Source organism: Filicampus tigris, chromosome 22, assembly GCF_054856515.1.
Source record: "Filicampus tigris isolate MCC_2025a chromosome 22, RoL_Ftig_1.0, whole genome shotgun sequence".
Taxonomy (NCBI): domain Eukaryota; kingdom Metazoa; phylum Chordata; class Actinopteri; order Syngnathiformes; family Syngnathidae; genus Filicampus; species Filicampus tigris.
Window position 1 is genome coordinate 2,903,692 of NC_141238.1, and position 18,365 is coordinate 2,922,056.

At 43.4% G+C, this 18,365-nt stretch overlaps 2 protein-coding genes across 4 annotated transcripts in view; one reads left to right on the plus strand and one right to left on the minus strand.

Moving 5' to 3' along the window:
• The window catches only part of nav3 (neuron navigator 3), a 217,769-nt gene that overhangs the window by 193,539 nt on the left and 5,865 nt on the right, over positions 1-18,365 (minus strand). For both annotated transcript variants that reach the window (XM_086022785.1, XM_086022784.1), the window contains exons 3-4: positions 8,834-8,893; positions 2,131-2,416 (exon numbers count right to left, since the gene is read on the minus strand). The gene's annotated coding sequence lies outside the window, so the exon portion shown is untranslated. The remainder of the gene's footprint in view (positions 1-2,130; positions 2,417-8,833; positions 8,894-18,365) is intronic.
• On the plus strand, positions 12,100-18,140 carry e2f7 (E2F transcription factor 7). Of its 2 annotated transcripts, none has more exons than XM_086022455.1 (13): positions 12,100-12,281; positions 12,753-12,830; positions 12,941-13,231; positions 13,318-13,477; positions 13,683-13,916; positions 14,534-14,689; positions 14,761-14,895; positions 14,964-15,116; positions 15,185-15,269; positions 15,646-15,949; positions 16,292-16,379; positions 16,464-16,771; positions 16,844-18,140. In XM_086022455.1, the coding sequence occupies exons 2-13, from the start codon at positions 12,771-12,773 to the stop codon at positions 16,994-16,996; spliced, it is 2,127 nt and encodes a 708-aa protein (XP_085878581.1). In that variant the 5' UTR covers positions 12,100-12,281; positions 12,753-12,770; the 3' UTR covers positions 16,997-18,140. The 2 variants fall into 2 exon arrangements, with proteins under 2 accessions (XP_085878581.1, XP_085878582.1); XM_086022456.1 differs by having other exon boundaries at positions 14,967-15,116.

Consider the following 18,365-nt stretch of genomic DNA (forward strand, 5'->3'; position numbering starts at 1 on the left):
TTGAGGAGCTAACCAAGCGCAACAAACGTGAAAATGTAGGATGGGCCTTTCTAGATTCAAAAATAACAATAATAATAAATCACACAAAATGTATTGAATTCAGAAAGATACATGCATAACTACTACACTGACACGCCCCCAGTGGCACTCTTGGCTTGCGGCTGCCCGTCGGACATATTCTGCCATTATTTGTGCCAATAGCGGGTTTAGGCATATCGTGGATTTTCAACCATCATTTTACTGTACTTTTGCTAGCATGAAAATGGGTGAGTTCAAACAACGGGTCGTCAAAGGAGTAGTTCAAGACTACAGTAGTTGCGATATGAAAATAAAACTGAAATGTTGCCGTCCACTGTGGAAGAATGAAAGACAATCTCAACAAATTCGGAACGTCCCAGTTTTCATTTTTGCCCACTGCCACTCACTCACTCACTCACTCACACCATCGGGCTGTTTAAGGAGCCGGCAAACTACCCGTCATGACAAGTTCATTCCTCTAAAAGCAACTTCACACGGCATCAGTGTCACGCAGCCGTGGCAAGGAATAATTCCCCGCTCATGATTGCAGATTCTCCCTGTTGGTTGGCTGGCTGAGTTACTACATCGCTCCCATGCTTTCACTACAGTGGGGTGAGTTTCGATTCCTTTGAATGGCATCCACAAGTAGATTTCTGGGTTAGCTACTATTCAAGTCAGAATAATGCATGCAGACAACAAAGCAATGTTCACATATTCATTTGGAGATGGAATTCCTTGAGGCGCTACTTAGAGTCAGCGACGTTAAGTCACTTTTCAAAATTGCTCCGTTGTCAAATCGATGGCGCCGTCGCTCTCCCCCAAGACGGTTTAAAGCCTCATCTGCGGCGCTAATTCAATCGGACGCTCGCATGAATGAACCGTCTTCAACCGCCATTGATCGCAGTCAAACGCAACTAGAAGCAGAGGGGCCGCGGGAAGTGGTTCTCCCAAGGGAACGCAGGGATGAGCATGGACCAAGAGGACGGGCGGGGTCCAAAGTGATGATGGGGGCTAGCATCGAAGGCTGGCTGGAGCCCGGGGGACGAAGGAACTTGTCCCTCTGGGTCCCTTTGACAGGAGTCCAATCACGGCGGCAAAATGCTTCCCACAGCATCGCTGACTGCCCCGATTTAGTTTCTTCTGCTTATTCGATGTGTATTGTATCAACTGCATATGAGAGTAGAACTGGGTACATGATCAAAAGATATAGATATAGATAAGAAAATAAATCGGCGCGCCTGGTCATGCAATTAAGAGCTTTCTGGAATACACGTCCGCAATCTATCTATCCATCTGGGCATCCTCCAATTGTTTATATAGCGTGGCTTGTTAAAGTGTTCATAGCCCTTGAACTTTTCCACATTTGGTCCTGCTACAATCACAAATGATAATGTTAATTGGTTTGGTTGGGATTTCACTGGATAGTATTCAGCCTTTTTTTTTGGTTTTGTTTTTTTACTCAAACACCACAAATAAAATCCAAACCCTGAACCTGTGAACTGTGAGGCAAAAGTACAAAACAGCAGCTCAACAATGCTGCCCACGCTTACCTGTTGCATCTTATTAGACTTCAAGGACGATATTTAAAATTGCATCCCCAGACTGCTTAGTTATCAATCTGAAATATCAATATGGACCGTCTATCCTGCATGCCGAAATGCCGAGATTGTTATGCTTATAAAATGTGCCCCAAATCGGTTTCCCATATCACTCTCTGCAGCCTCGTTCAGACACAATCAATACGATGAATCTCATCAGGCTTCTATTGTTGAAAATGTTGCGAGGAGGCTGAGAGTGATACTAAAACAGATGAATGGAACCTAAAATGAAAACATCCGCATGTTAGAGTACTGCATACATAAAGTTGGATGGATGCAGCATCACCCAGTTGCAGCATCACTCTGATGACTAGCATCTCTTTAAATGGAAAAGTCACTAATTATCGGGGATTTGAAGCGCAGTTTGGTGTTGAGCCCCCCTTTCCCACTCGGCATGCACCTTGCGCAAGCACAGTCACAGCATTGGGCAGGAATGCCCATTATCATCATTTGGACAGTATAAACTGGAAAATCCTACTAAAATATGCGACATAACAAAACAAAATGGTCTTACTTGGTGTCCAGCAGTGGTGTCTTTCCCCCTGCAGCTTTTTTGTTTTTTATCCAAGCGCACCACAGCAGATTTTGCGTCAGGAGAACGAGCTTCAAGTCTTCCAAAATGTGATCCCGGAGAGCCGGAGGGCTGGACTACGCGGTGGCTGTGGCGCAAAACGGAGCTCCGGGATGGGAGGAAGCTGCCTCCCTCGCTGCAAGACATCCAGAGGCTGTCTGAGCGCTCGCAGCTGCACTTTTTGGCCACGCGGAGGCAGTGTTGAACATCAACTCTCCCTGGAGGAGACCTGACAAAATGAGATCATTGGAAGAGGTTAAAACAATAAATACTACTCGCAAACTCAGCAGTACATGCTTAATCGTACGCGTCTACACGCATGTTCATATCTCTAAAGCGCCCAGCAAGCCTGCATTCATTGGTCAAAACGGAGAATATTAGAATACAAAAGTGGGTATTGGCAACATTTTGGTTGGAAACCTGAAACTCCTGAAGAAAGTCTTACCAAATGACTAGACTTATCATATTAATGTTTATATATTAATGTTTATTATACCCAGTATACTTCATAATTCAATTACTTTCACATACATTGGTCAGGTGGTGACATTACAATGTTTCTATAGTGAGGCTTGGAACTACTTTGTCTTTACCATTTGATTTTGAGAATGTAATTTTTTTTCATGTAATTTGGCATGGTAAAAGATAGTTTGGACAGCCAGATGGTCAGAGAAAAACACATTTGCAATGAGTGCACTATAAATTGATAGGATTTTGCTCTCATGAGTGAACCATAGCGACAGAGACATTAGGATCTGTGTTGGCACAAATAGAAGTCTTGTTTTCATATGCATTTATGACCCAAAATATGGCGTATTCACTGGTTTTATTTTAGAGGATGTGGTCTCCATGGGAACCTCCTTGATGGACACAAAGCGTTGAGAATGGGTCTATCGACAAGATTGGATTTCCCCCCCAATCTACGCCTGAACACACACACACACACACCTGCTCAAATGCTGCCCTGACTACTCTGGTGAACCATTTAACAAAAAAAAACAAAAAAAGAAAAAGTGGAGATCACTTTATTTCCCCACACACTGAGCGAATGGGTGTGATTCAGCGCAGGTGAGAATAGGTGCTCTTCGTCCATATGGGTAATTAGGCCAACTCATCAACCAGTGATTTCATTACCTTTTGTTACAGGAAACTTGGCTAATTGACCTTTGTGCTGATAAGTTCCCCTGTTTTTGTTTTGTTTTAACTGTCGAGCTATAGCAGCACAGATAAAGTCACTTCTTGCAATCATAATTGGCTTACATTTGGACTCATTTTAAATGTATTTTGGTATTGCTGTACATCTGTAGTTACCAAAGAACCAAAGTCAGTTGTTTGTAGTTTGTTTTACCTTATTACACAATACTACGAGACCTTTGAGGAAAAATAAATGAAAAAAAAAAACTCTTGTACTTGAGAAACTCTATAAATAAAACTTACACTAAAACTAATAACTCAACTAAAATGAAGCATTACAAAATAATAAAAATAACACCGACTCTAAAACCTAATTCAAACAAACTGAATTAAAAAAAAAAAGTCAAACCTAAATAACAAACTATAATGAAAAATTCAAAGGTTTTACAACCCCGGTACTGGTTGAGGTGACAGATTAACAATGGGACTGCTTCTTGAAGCAATCAGCAATCCTCATAAGGCCAGAGCGCCTGCCCTGGACTTGAGCATTTTTACAACCCCTCTTTAGTTGGTTAGAGCAATACTTGTGATAACCAAGTTCAACTTGCAAATGATATCTGTGGCAATCCGCACAAATGAACAATGATTAGCATCTCCGGTGAGTATCACTATTCAAAATGTTTTGTTTTTGACATTAGATACATATTGAATTCTGAAGCGCTCCAGAGGGTGTTATATAATGTTTTGGACTAGTATTGATGGATTCTATATTTACGACGTGATAGCGATGGTCTTAAGAGGGGGCTTATGTCAGCTAAGTCCCCACTGATTGAAGGCATTTAGTGCAAGAGCTGAAGAAAATTGACAAGAGGATTTTGTCGAAGCAGCTCCCACAGCTGTCTGTCCATTTTCCTGAATAGTAGGACAGGAATATAGATGATATGGAAATATGACTCCTCAGCTGTATTCGAATAATGTTTAGATATGATTGGTGTCCTCCATCACCTCACTTTGTGCGGAAAATGACGCTGCTCGGCCCTCTCATCAGCAGCCTGATGTGATGTGATGTGATTTCAGCAAACAAGCAGAACGCAAACAATATCAGAAGAAAACAATTGGACGCAATTTGGAGCCCGGCAAGGCAGCCAGCCAGCCGCTTTTAGCCTTTTGCGTGTGATGAATCTGTAACGCAGGAGAGCCGGAAGCCTGCAGGAGGCTCGGCTCGGCTCGGCGCATTCGGCCCGCGTTGCCCTCCGCCGCCGCTGCCGTCGCAGTGAAATGGATCATCAGCCCGCGGCTCCATTTCTCAACTCATTTGCTCAACAGGGGCTCCATATTGAATCCCAAATACGAGCTGCACTGTTTGCTGCCACTGGCCTTGCTTCGGCTCTTTTATTACATATGTTCTTTATTACTCTGTATTGTGAGCTGGAATGAACACAACAAGATGGTCAATTTTGCCTAAATAAGCCACCATACGAGGGGCCGTGTAGACTATTCTACGCCTAAAATAAGTTGTACATTGAGCCATGAGTATGGCACTTAACATCAGGCTCATCAATTGAGGCACTGCTCTGTATTGTATATAAAATAGAATAAAAGAGCCAAACTGTGACATCTGGTGGAAACAATGCTCTGCCCTGCCCTTTAAGCATCATAACATTGCCTCTTAGATTACAGACATTTAGGACCTTTTGTACATTAGGGAAAAAATGCATAGGATGTATCCTAATTCAAAGTTTAGGCTGCATGAAACGTGTATGTACTACATAAATGAGCTGATGACCTATCTAGTTTGTGTCCTCATGGATTCATTTTGAGCTGCGGTGCCTTGCTGACTCCTCAGTTCCAGTTAGTACTCAGGAGCGCTCTTGCCATACAGTATATAGGCCACTCCAACAGAAATCTCTACTTTAGAGACAAAACAAAACAAAGCACATTTTGCATTCCTCACAATAAGCCCTAACCTGTTTTGACCCCATGTGTATTCTACAGTCTGGAACAAGGTCAGAGCCAAACAGAGAATCGACCTTACACATGTGGTTAAGTACTTAGGAAAGCTGAAAGCTCCATAACGTGATGGACGGCCTCGAATATCACAGAGAGAATACAGTCATCGGTCATAGATGGCTGGTGACGGACTACGAGCGCATCCCGTGGCGCTTCACATGTCATTATGCACCTTTGTCGTCCTCGCTCCCTCGGGGGGGACTATCTCGAGCTTTCAAAGTGTCCAAGACGCTCGAGACCTTCAACAATCAGCATTGCTGGGCTGTCAAGGTGGAAAGTTCAAGGATAAAGGGCTCTTTTGTTGCCGTATGTAAAGTGCTTTGTTACAGCTGTAGCTGTTGTGAAATGCGCGATACAAATACAATTGTATTGTATCTTAAAATGCAAGGGGTATCTGCATTTCAAAATGAAAGCTGTTTACCAATAATATCAATATATTTTTTAAAGATGCATTGCTTAAGGTCATGGTAGAGAGACAAGCTCTTGGAGACTTTTTTTTTTTTTTTTAAAGGGTCTTTAGCTTGAGGACATGTTCAGGAGTATTAAAATAACTCTGGTTCCAAGATGGGTGCATGTGTCAGTATCTACATCTTGAAGTCTTCTTGATGCGCCATGTGTTGCACAAGTGCCAAGAGAGACTGCGTGGGAGGATGCGAAAGGATGAAGTGGTGGGAATTTAAGAGCCTCAGCCCTTTAAACATGAGCTAAGACGTAAATAAAGGCAACACAAGTTTGCTTATACTTACTTCCCATCAATCCAAATGGTTATCGTTGCTGACAAGCAGAATTTTGGATGTGCATCCATTTCGCCCTACTCAATAACACGTACACAACCAAATACAAAACCCTATTACAGCTTGTAAGTGGCATGCTGTTTTATTCATTTATGTAAAGCTGGGCCCTGGCCTTCAGTGCTTATTGCGTGCAGATGGTGCCGCGGCTCTGCTATAACACACAGAAGGTCATCAGTGTATTACATTTCAAATGGCTGAATAGGACTATTACCGGCCATTTGTACACTAAATTTGGGATGAAGATTTTGTTTAGTTTGTGAAAAGAAAAAGTTAGAACTGTGGGCAACCAACTGACATTTTTTGTCTAAACGCAGTTTAGTGCCACGTTAGGCACCAACACACATTTCAGCCTTCTCTCTCAAGACGGACCCAAGGCGGTTCAGTCCTAGGTCCCCTCCTTTTCCATCCATTTGGTCATTTTACAGCATCCACAGTGGAATGGACGTTATTCACGCTAATGTTCCAGCATGTGGAAAATATACACATTATCATGCATGTTATTTAGATTCATTCGTTTCCCGCAAATTCTTTATCTGCACCTTTATCCAGATCTGTGCCAACAGACTAATATTGCATCCCCTCTTGTAGCGCCGCAAAAACTGAAAAACTCTTATTTTGCATGACACATTTGATTGGCTAGCTAAAAGGCAGAGCCAGCTGTGATTGAACACAAGCAGGTGCCAAGTTTCCAATGGGAATGGGAATAAAGTGATGTTGCTTTTTCTGTTCAAAGGTTCACTCTGGTAGTTTCATTTAGTGTGCGTGTGATCAGGTGTAGATACGGGGAAAATCCAATCTTGTCTGTCGGACACTCCATTCCCAACATTGTGTCGATCAAGGTGGTTCCCATGGAGACCACATCCTCTTAAAAAAAAAAAAGGACGGAATGAACACAACTTTGTCACCCCCCCATCCCTGAAAAAAAATAAAAAAATTCAACCAATCCTCTATGCTCCTCACTTAAGGTTGGTTCAATTAAAAATGCTTCAAAAGTCTCACGATAAAGAGTCCTTTACATTAACTGTATATAGAATGACATTTTCATTTTAACACAAGGTCAATTACAACGCCCTGTATTAGGCAAATGGAATTGAGAATTTGAAATATTAGGTGTGCAGGTTATACTATCGTTTAGTCTTAAGTGGAATAATACATCCACGAGTGGTATGTGAAAGAATCAGTGCCCACAAAGTACAGTTCAGGTGTACTTAACTTTTAAGTTCAATACATTTGCATGTAAGTGCTAAGAATTGTTTGTTTTAAACATTTATTTTACATTTTCCCCCTACATTTAAGCGCAGTGTTCAAACTGTCTAATGTTACAGTTGCTTACAGTAATATTTACCCCGTCTTCCTCCCCCATTCCAAAAACAGCAGACTTGAACCCAGAACCTCTCACCTGTGGGGCACACGTACTACCCACTACCACACGCTGATTTATTTTTCTCTACATCCCCGGTAGACTGCATCTTACCGAGCCGTGTTTCTAATATTTTTGCTGCGCCACTAAACGGCAGGGTCGCAGCAAAGTATTACACCTTTCAGGATGATGCAGTGCGGTTCTCCATCACTCTGGGTCACTGCAGAATACATTTCAGATGAAATAGATTTCTGGTTTCAAATACCGCACTTCAGCTGGTGTCTGGTGTTAGTAAAATATTGTGTTGATTTAGCATGGGATCCGATTAGAACATTTGGCAATCATTTATAACAGGTGACACTCTGTTGCCAAGCATTTAAATCACACGCCCGCGACCCTTCTCATCAATCTTGGGTCGCAGGTGCGCCACTTCTATGCCCCCCCCATGAGGATGCTGCTGGATACGGGGGGGGGGGAGTCCACATGCTCAGATGGAGGAGCCTACATGGCTGGAGGCTTAGCAGAGCAGCAGATTTGGCTGTATATCCTTCAGATTGTTCATCGGCGGGTGGCGAGAGAAACGACTTGACGCAACCTCTGGTGTCAGAGACCATCGATCACGGCAACAGAAGCCTATCCCTGCCTACCGTGGACATTTGCCACACAGTCTCCAATTTTCACTTTTTGTGTGGGGTCCCTTGATATCAACTTGCCAGCGTTGCATGATTTCATTCAATGTATGAGGAACCATATATGGACTTCATAGTCCTCATTATAAAAGCAGGCGAGTCATGGAAGAATATTACACTGGTATATCATTACCATAATTTGGATTCTAATTATTTCAAATGTTGAATTAGTTTGAAGTGACCCACTCACTGGGCAACTGTGGATTTTGAGCAGCAGATTGAGTAGAAGATTGGATTTGGGTGGGCTGAAGAGCTAAACTTGGTCGCCATGTTGTCAGGTTTTTTTTGTACTGAAGTTAAAGTAAATTTACTGGAACGTGCTTACAACATGTTAGTGGCAGAATTCGCCAACACTGCTAACTTTGGACAAAAGTACTGTATTCCTCTGCTGTTCACTACACGCACACTCTAAAGATTGGAGTAGGCAAGCTGCAAGAATCAATGCTATGAGGTTCCCTTGACACAGTGGGTGCCATTATCGATTTAATAGACCATTTCCCCGACTGGCATTTTCCTGACATTATACTCTGAATTAAATGACACACTCACTTGTCTTTGCACTACTTAAAAAACTAAACCAAACTGAAGATTAATCCAGAATGACAAATTGCTATGATGTATGTGTAAAATCACTATAGATGAGAACTCTGAACCAATACCTGAGTTGTTGCCTCTGTGGAGTTTGAAGTGAAGCAGCAGTGGCGGGTAAAGACAGCTCCCTAGTGGTCAATCAGCACCAAACAGCATCCGTTCCATTTCACATAACAAAAAGAGCAAAACGTTAGTTTAAACCAGAAATGTGCTTCAAAATGCAGAAAAATGAAATCAAATCTTGTCATAGCCACTCACTTGAACAGCAAGTGGATTCACTGTGCAGTCCTGCCATGATACTCACATAAATAAGTGTAGCGTAATTATAAATCTTGTTGTTATAGATTTTTTTTTTTTTTCCCCCTTTCTCTCGGGTTCATTTATCACATCACAAAAACCTGGCATACGAACAGGGGTGTGTAGACGTTTTTTTAAGGAGTAAAAGACAAAGAAGCATGGGTGTCGTTTTAAAAACGAAATTAGGCCCAAACTCCTTTTATGGGACTTGAACATAATTGCACAAGTGATGCTGAGAGATTCATAAAAAGTGTTTGTATAGCATGGTGGGGAACAAGCGTCATTTGTGGCTGTTTGGCGCCCAAGCGGCGTCAGTTGACTTCCCTGACAACCCTGACATGTTGCAACCTGCCCGGCTGGCTGCTGTGAGCACACAATCACACACACTCCATGGGACAATGATAACCCCACCCCGAAAGAGACCCTTAGAAACCCAGGCCCGTTACACCACCTTCGTCACATAAAACAAAATAGCCGCCTTCAGTTCCGAGTGTTGCAAAGAAGTTGTTGGATAAAAGGTGGCACATGGTCAGACATGGGGGGGACTAATGAAGGCTTATTCTATTCTATGAGTCAAAATTCCAAATTGAGGACTAAAGTTTATTATTCACACACAGCTGATTAAGGAAGTCCCATCTTTCCCAGACTCACAGTCACTCATCACTGTGGGCTTTTGACATGCAAATGCCTTTAATGATTAAGTGAAACATAAGTGAATAGATTCACACTTCATTCATGTGTTCACTGTCGTGGTTTGGCTTTTTTCAGCCGATTAGTTTAACTGGGCAAACAACACTGGAAAGTAATTCACTCTAACATTGTTTGTGATATTTACGCAAGTAAATTAGTGGCTGGTTCAGTTTGGAAAGTCAGTAAACATTTGGATTTCATGCTCAAATTTCTTGAAATAAGCTTCAATAAGGGTGGTTACTTGCTAAATAAAAATAACATAGAATCCTTCAATCTGATTTTCAAAGGTCTTAAAATGCTACATTGTTTCCAATTGTGTCAGAACAGCTGACAGGGGGGAAAAAAACATAGCTTAAATAGCAGTCGTATATACGTAACGGTGTACTACAAATACTTCAGAGCTGTTGTTTTATAGAATTGTCATCTGTAGGCCTACTTCACGTGTTTCTATTTGGCAACTTTAACTCCGCTGCATTTCCTGTATAGAATGTACACTTTTCGTCCAATACATTACCCAAACCAGCATTGTCACGAAACAAATTCAAATCCAAATAAATTGCTCATTGATGTACTAATGCCTGGTCCGCTCATTAGCCAATATGCAAATCTTTAAATATATCGCTCAATCGAAACAAATAAATAAATTCAAAATTATAAACAGTCACTTTGAAAAAAAAAAATAATTTAAAAATTTGTATTTCCAAATACTCACGTATTCATAAAATGTTTAGCTTCATAAGCACAACAAATGCCAGATACTTTAGTTAAGACACTTGTACTTTTAACTCAAATATAGCTTTTGGGTACTTTACACAAAATGTTTTATCAAAAATATTATTGCAGAATTTCACATTGCACAACTTAAGTTGAATAAAAGTAGCATCTGCAGACTTGTTCAAATATCCTCAAACTTGTCTACGTTCACTCCAACTTAAAAAGGGGGGGGGGTGATCTTTCGTGCTTGCAATCACGTCCTCCCTCTGCATGCAACCCGTTTTAAAGCGATTGATTGGCGGCAGATTGTGTGTATTGGAGGTTGTAGTGCAAGTCCTGTTTGCATACAGGGCGGGACCCCCTCTTTCTTCGCATTTTTGCCGCTGCGACCCATGCACTTTGGGCGCCACTGCACGCCCCCAGCAGCCCATCTCCTCCTCCTTCCATCTGTCTCCTTCAGCAGAAACGCTCATTGCATTGAAGAAACAACAGTCCACGGTGCTTATAGGGAAAAAAATATTACTGTAATAATACTGTCATAGCAAGTTTGGAGGTGCGGGGTGTTTGCGGGAACACTACCTAATCGAGCCCAATTTTGTCGATGGTCAAACAAAGATCGCCTCTTGTAACGATGGTTTGCTCGGCTAGTAAACAGTGGGTAAAGTACTGCGCAATATCGGAATACTGTACTGAAGACTGGTGTAATTGGTACACGAGCTGCTTCCTGAAGCAAATATATAAATTCAAACTTCATGACCTTAAGTGTCAGTTCTTGTAGTGATATTACTAAATACGTAGAAATAATCTGGAAATAATTGTCTAATTGAATTGTGAGGAGAAAAGTACAACGAAGCATTTCACCAATGTATAGAAAAAAAACAAATACAAAACAAAAATCATGACACAGCATATAACGAATAATCACACAATTAAAAAAAAAATCTTAATGAAATACTAACAAATCATCCAGAAATGTTTTACAAAAAATAAAAACTTCTGCTACTAATAAATTATAATAGACTAAAAAAAATTAAAAATTGTATTTTTAATGCAAACAAAATAAAAACTTATGACAAGAACAATGAAACAAATTAAATAAAATGCAATGGCAATAAAGTATTACATAACAAAAATACAATAGATACACCAAATACAGTAATAAAATAAAAAAAAGAATCACAAACAGGAGTAAAGAACGAAACGCTTCAAGTTAAAATTGTAGATGTAGAGCGTTTAGAAAAAAACAATTCATGATTTGTCAGGAATAGCAACAATCACAATACTAAAAAAATAGTACTACACATTGTATCGACAAACTCACAAATAATAAAGTCTAATGTTATAAAGAGTAGTGGGGGGGTTACGTGGTCTATAACTAAAGTTGACTGTATATGTTATTTGATCTTGTGATACCTCTTCGTCACTAGACAAGCTTTGAGTCAGCGCGCCTGTTGCCCCGCCAACACAACTCTCAAGAGGCGTGGTCGACAGTTCGCGCCCATTGGTGGAAGCCGTGGAGCGCAGGCAAGTAGGGCCTCTTTAATTGGCTCGTGTTCGCACAACGTCACAACAATCTCTATTCCGATTGGCCGACCGACGCCAGATGCCGAAGAGCGCCAGAAAGCAAGCTTGAGCGGGTGATGCTGGAGTATCCACGGGACAGTGCGCAAATTCCTCCAGGTAGTCACTTTCTGGGGCTGGCCGTTGAGTTTCAAGAGGGAAAATTAGCTGCAATGGCGGGTTGACGAAAGGACGCGACGACGTTTTTCTTGAAGAGGACCGAGTGTTGGCTTTGACGGCTCAAACAGCGGCAAGGTGGGGGACGTTTTAAGCTTTTAACGCCTGATTTAAGTTTGGACTGGGCGCCAATGTTGCGTAATTATCCAAACATATCGACTATTAAAATATATCCTACGCCTTACTTTAAGATCGGTATTAAACGTGAAGCTATGGGAGAACCAGTGTGTTCCATGAGTTATTGGAGCGACTAGCGAGGAGTGTCCTTAGATGTTACATCTGAAGTATGTGATCAAAGTGCTGATTAACACGCCAAATGGCCTTAGATGCTGTAAAGGAGTAACCGATAGTACTTAATTACATTGGCGATCGTTTAAGTTTTGAATTTGCAAAATGCACTTATAGTAGCAAGTTAGCTTTGCGCCAAATTTAGCTGCCCTCTTGGAGTTTTTTTTCCCCCCCTAGCATGGTTTATTTTGAACATCTCCACGCATGAGATTGCCAATGCATTTACCACCTTTTGATATTCTTGTTTGTTCTGTAATACAGGTATCCCCTGAAGCAAAAATGGAAGTTGGATGTCTTGCACTTAAGGATCTTGCAAATTCAAGGCAAAGTGAACTGAAGGTAAGACTGCCAGATAGTGAGGAAAAGTGGGTAAGTGTGTGTTGAAAAACTGCTTCCATATAAGGAAATGGAGTGAAAACCAAGCAGGTTTAAAATTGTTTCTGTTTCAGGAAAATATATTCACAGTGTGGAGGAAATCCACTCCGACAAAGTCACCAGAGCCCTGCATACCCGTGATGAAGCGGAAAGGCGGCACCCCGGACCCGGGCCACGTGACCCCAATCAAACACGCCGCCGAGGCCGAGCCCTGGTCACCCACGGCCAACCTGAAGATGCTGATCAACGCCGCCAGTCCCGACATCCGAATCCGCGAGATGAGGAAAGTGCTCTTTAGGCCCATCGAGAATGAATCAGAAAGAGTGGCTATCGGCATAGACGATGGAGCGGCGGCTGAGGATCAGGTGAGAGACTTTCTGAGAGAGTCATCAAAACCATGACCAGTTCTACTAAGACTGAAGCCTGAAATAAAATACGCGCTTTCTTCCAGTTTGAAGCAGTAGAAGAGGACGACGACACGGAGAAGAAGCCGAGCAGGAAGCAGAAGAGCTTGGGTCTGCTGTGCCAAAAGTTCCTGGCTCTCTACCCGGATTATCCACCGCCTGACAAAGCAATCTCCATTTCCCTGGATGAGGTGGCGACCAGTTTAGGTAAGAACCAACGGTAATTACAATGGTACCCTCACTTACTGCCGTAATTCAACCCGTGACCAAGCTTGTAGTCAACTATATGTACACTTGGCATGTTTTTTGTGCATATTGTACGATTTTTCAAATTTAAAATGTGTCTTGGCTCAACAAAAGGTTGGGGGAAAAACTGGTGTAGATTTTATTTTAACACGCGTCTGTCCTCCAGGGGTGGAGCGGCGGCGCATCTACGACATCGTCAACGTGCTGGAGTCCCTCATGATCGTGGGCCGCATGGCTAAGAACAGCTACACGTGGCACGGCCGCCTGCGCCTGGAGGCCACGCTGCAGGAGCTGCAGCGTCGGGGGCGCCAGCAGGGCTACCACCGGCACATGGAGCTCGCCACCAGGGAGGCCGGGCGGAGCCAGGAGGGCGACGGCGGGGACGACGACAACGGCCACGGTAAAAATTACCTGCTTGTTATTTAGCTCTCCTTCACTGCCTTGATTATGCTCATGCTGGCGATTGAGACTCAATACTTCATTCAAATTAACATCACAGTTCAATGAGTGCCCTCCAGGCTAAAAACCCACTGGAGTTGCTTGGTTTCCATGGCGACATGCCGCAAAAGTCACACTTTCCAGCAAGTTTGTCATCAATGTTACATCTCTATTTGCTGCTCCTCCGAGGGACATAGTCAATTTATAACAACAATAGCCGCCTAAAGTTCCAAGAACCTTTAGTTCTCGTTCCGACTGTTAGCATAGCTGTAGGACGTCACGTTCATGTAGGCAATCATGTCAATGAAGTGACCGAAAATCAGTGACTGTGACACCCACCCAAAAATGTTTTTAATTGCCATGAGATGACGGCAAAGCAATTGTTTCTGTTGGAAAAGGCTACGGCCTGACTGAATGAAACTACTTCCCTCACTTCAACATAGTTCCTTCACTCAAGGATGCCACTAGATAGCGTCAAAAGTCACGTTTTTATTGGACATGGCTTTGACCTGAGCACCAAAATAGACCCAGGCAGACTTTTCTCCCTATTTTACAATTGTATTTGTACCTCGTCCGCAGCGGCTGGAAACAGGAAAGACAAATCCCTGCGTATCATGAGCCAAAAGTTCGTCATGCTCTTCCTGGTGTCCAAGACGCAGACCGTCACCCTGGAGGCAGCGGCGAAGGTTCTCATCGAGGAGAGTCAGGACTCGTCCAGTCACGGCAAGTACAAAAGTGAGCATCGGCACCGCCGTGTGGTTTTGTTTCCCCGTTTCGTAAAACTAAACACGCGTGGGTCCTTTCAGCCAAGGTACGGCGTCTGTATGACATCGCTAACGTGCTGACCAGCCTGGGCCTCATAAAGAAAGTGCACGTGCGAGAGGAGCGAGGCAGGAAGCCGGCTTTTCGATGGCTGGGGCCGGTGGATTTTAACAAATCGCGTGCGTATCTCTGACTTGTTGATCATCAAGCGGCTACAACACACCTTATAGACGTTTATCTTTTATAGTAGATACTGTTGTGGGCGTCGCCCCGCCTGAAGCCCAGGACCTCAGGAACTCTAAACTGGCACGCCACGCCTCTTTTAACCTCACACCGACCTCTGTGGCCGTCCAGCGGCAGATATGCTCGGCCCCGAGCAGCCCGCGCAGGGACATCAACGGTGAGCGATGCTGCTTGAGCGCTGTATTTTGTCAACAAGGGCGAGTTCATCACACTTTTGTTTGACAGGATTTACACCTCAGCCACTGGATTATTCCAGAAGGACGGGAGCTGGGGAGGCAGTCTGTAGACCGCAATTTGGAATCCAAAATGGGTGAGTTCTTCGGCCATCATTAGACATTAATTAGCAAATTAGGAGGACAAGCAAATACATGAGTTTAGTATTTTATTTCTATAACAGGGCATTTGAAGATTTGATTCTCATTGATGTTATGATGGTGTTTCTTCCATTTTTAAAGAAATGTTTATGAATATAAACTGCAGCCTTCATTGATGTAATAATGGCATGTATTTGAATATTTATATAGTCAAATAAACAGCTCTGGGGGAAAAACGACTGACGATTTTGCATTCATTTTAAAATGATACTCTTAATTATAACCGCCTTTCAAAAGCACCAGAAATGTTCAAATAAAATCCCAACTACTTGAAGTCATGCTGATGATTTGACGCTCCTCTTTTCTTTGCAGAAACCCGGTTCCGCCCTCCCCGCAGCCCACCCTGCTGGTCCCCGCCCTGCACCCGGAGCGGCTCTTTACGCTGTCCTCGTCCGGCCACTGCCTGGCCTACCTACCCGGCCTTTCCCAGGCCTCCGTGGTCATGCTGTACGACCAGCCTGACGTGATGAGCAAGGCCGAGGGGGCCGCAAAGGGCCCCGCATCGCCGAGGGAGGAACCGACGGACGGGAGGAAGAGACAGAGGGAATCCGCGGAGGAAGAGGAGGAGGTGGCGGCGGTCAAGAAAAGCCCATCTGGCTTTGAGCGAGGAGAAGAGGTGAGGCGTTAAACTAAAATGCATTTTCTTTTCATTTTCAGCACAATTAGGAAGGCATATATTGTATTGGCCTGCTTGCCAATTGACGATGAGCATTTCTAAATGTGAATCTATACCTTCTGACACATTTTTGCATATCCAATTCATTTAATAACTTATCAAAATATGTTTTTATAATTTTTTGTGAAACAGCATGATATCATTTGAGTTCAATATGACTATTAACATGACTTTTTGTCGTATTTCTTCTGCAGCCCTGGAGGCATAAAACTGGTAGAGACTGAGATTATATACATGTGAGGCATCCATTGTCAATTGAGTTTACATTCATTTATCCTTCAGAGAGCGCAAAGCAGCATGTCAGAAGCATCTGATGAGAGCGTCACTGGCACCCAGGCGTCACACTACCTCTATGTGCCAAACAATGCAGGTAAAGCCTCCTCAATATCACACAACGTGATTATCATCCAATACCACATGGATGCGAGTGAGATTTATTTCCCATCTTTTCCAGGTCTGAAAAGCCTCAACTTCCTGCTCCCCTCAGGCCAGCCCTCGGCCCATCTCCCCCCCGGCGCCGTGGCCCCGCTGGCGCTGCCCTACGTACTGGTGCCATCCACCGCCATCTCCCACTACCCCTTGCAGGGCGCTGACGCCCAGGTGGGCTTCAACCTGCCCGCGCGCTTTATGGTGGCGGCTGCGCCCTACGGCCTGCCGCCGGAGGTTGGCCAGGTGTCGCCAGTTCCGTCGCCTTCCACGCCAGAGCAGGGCGGGCGAGGCGCCTCAGGGGCGCCACATCCTACAGCCACGCCGCAACCCCTGGTAGGGAGACCTACGCACGTAACTCTTCAAATAAATCTACAAAGGTTTACTAATCCGATTGCCCATTCACAGACTCCGCACACGCCAAAGGAGATCTCAGCGCCCGCCTCCAAGGCTTTCTTCCAGACTCCGGGCACCGTGGAGGGTGTCAGCGCGGGGCCCGCAGCCCGAAAGCGTGGCTCCGCGCAGAGGAGACTGGACGTCAGCCACCCGTCCCCTTGTTAGATGTCTGACGCTGAGCTTGAAAGGCTTATCGGTGCTATTTAAAGTTAGGGAATTAAATTACAGTGATACATTTGCAGTTCGCCATTTGCAAATTGCATTGTGCTCAGGGCAGATCCATGTCAAACTACTTTGGGTGGGCGTCATTTACTCGTGGATTTGCCCGAGTTCACTGTATATCTTCCAGAGACGGCTAATGGATTTATTGTGCTAAAACAAATAGGGAAGCCATGTACCGAGTGAAACGGGGCCATCCTGTGGTAGCCGTTTGTCACTACAAGATTTAAAACATTTATTTTCCCCCTCCAAATTTCAACCAAGCTACCTTCTCCCCTGATCACACTTGCTTACTAATTCCTACATATATGAATGAATTGCAGGTACTGTAATGGAACACCCGAAGCACTACGTGTATGTTTCTTCATTTGGAGACAATTTATTATAAGGAATCTGTTATTGGCTTATTTTATTTTAAACATTACTGTGAAGGTTAAGTGATGAAAAAGGTCTGTACATCCAATACTTGTGTGGCTATGTGTGTTTTGTGTACTGTATTGGCAACCATAATGATTTGTGGTGAAACATGATTTGACGATGCATTCGGGTACTTGAAATCTTGTGACTTTTACGGTAGGGGTATTTTGCAGATCTGTACGAGTACAGTAGAGAGAGGTTTGCCCACTGGTTTCAGATGAGATTTTTTTTTATTTTTGAGGGGCCAAAAAAAAAACACATGGGCTGATGCATTTGTGGGATAAGTGCCTTTAAGGGTTGTTGTTTTTTAATATATCATATATTCAGTTGTCCCGGCACATTTTCTTCAGGTTGTTAAGGGAGTTACCATGGTGACCCTTTTGCCAAAATAACGGTGCTATATACTGACTGACCAACCCACTGTGAAGCATTCAGGAGGCCACACCAAAGCGTGCACGGACAACCCACTCATACGTGTTCATCTGTGTACAGTTGTTATTGTTGTGTACATTGTATCATTCCATGCTTTCGTATTGTTACATGCGTGTTTTATTGCACTCTTAGTTTTAAGTATGAGCTCTTCAAAACCGGTCTAGTACCATCCGACTAGCTGCGGGCCACTGATTTTCCTCTAATGACTGTCACATACTTAATTAAAAGTAATATTGTTATATATTGTTGTGGGTGTTCTTTAATTTGTTACTTATTACTTGGTCAGACAGATTTCTTCCCTTCCACTACAATCGGTAATGCAATTTCACTTTTACGTTGACGTGGTTTTACCCGTAGTTGTTTAATTTTGCGCTAAAATCCACAGTTATGCTCACATTGGCTTGTGTGCAACAAAATTCGACAGCACACGAAGGCAGCAGTGATACTGTACGTTCGCAGCTCCTAA

Bases quoted from the DNA above. Each gene is read 5' to 3' on its own strand.
- e2f7 (XM_086022455.1), top strand. From the start codon at position 12,771: ATGGAAGTTGGATGTCTTGCACTTAAGGATCTTGCAAATTCAAGGCAA. The intron at 14,896-14,963 runs GTGCGTATCTCT...TATCTTTTATAG, and splicing joins GGTGGATTTTAACAAATCGC to TAGATACTGTTGTGGGCGTC. The intron at 16,380-16,463 runs GTAAAGCCTCCT...CATCTTTTCCAG, and splicing joins CTATGTGCCAAACAATGCAG to GTCTGAAAAGCCTCAACTTC.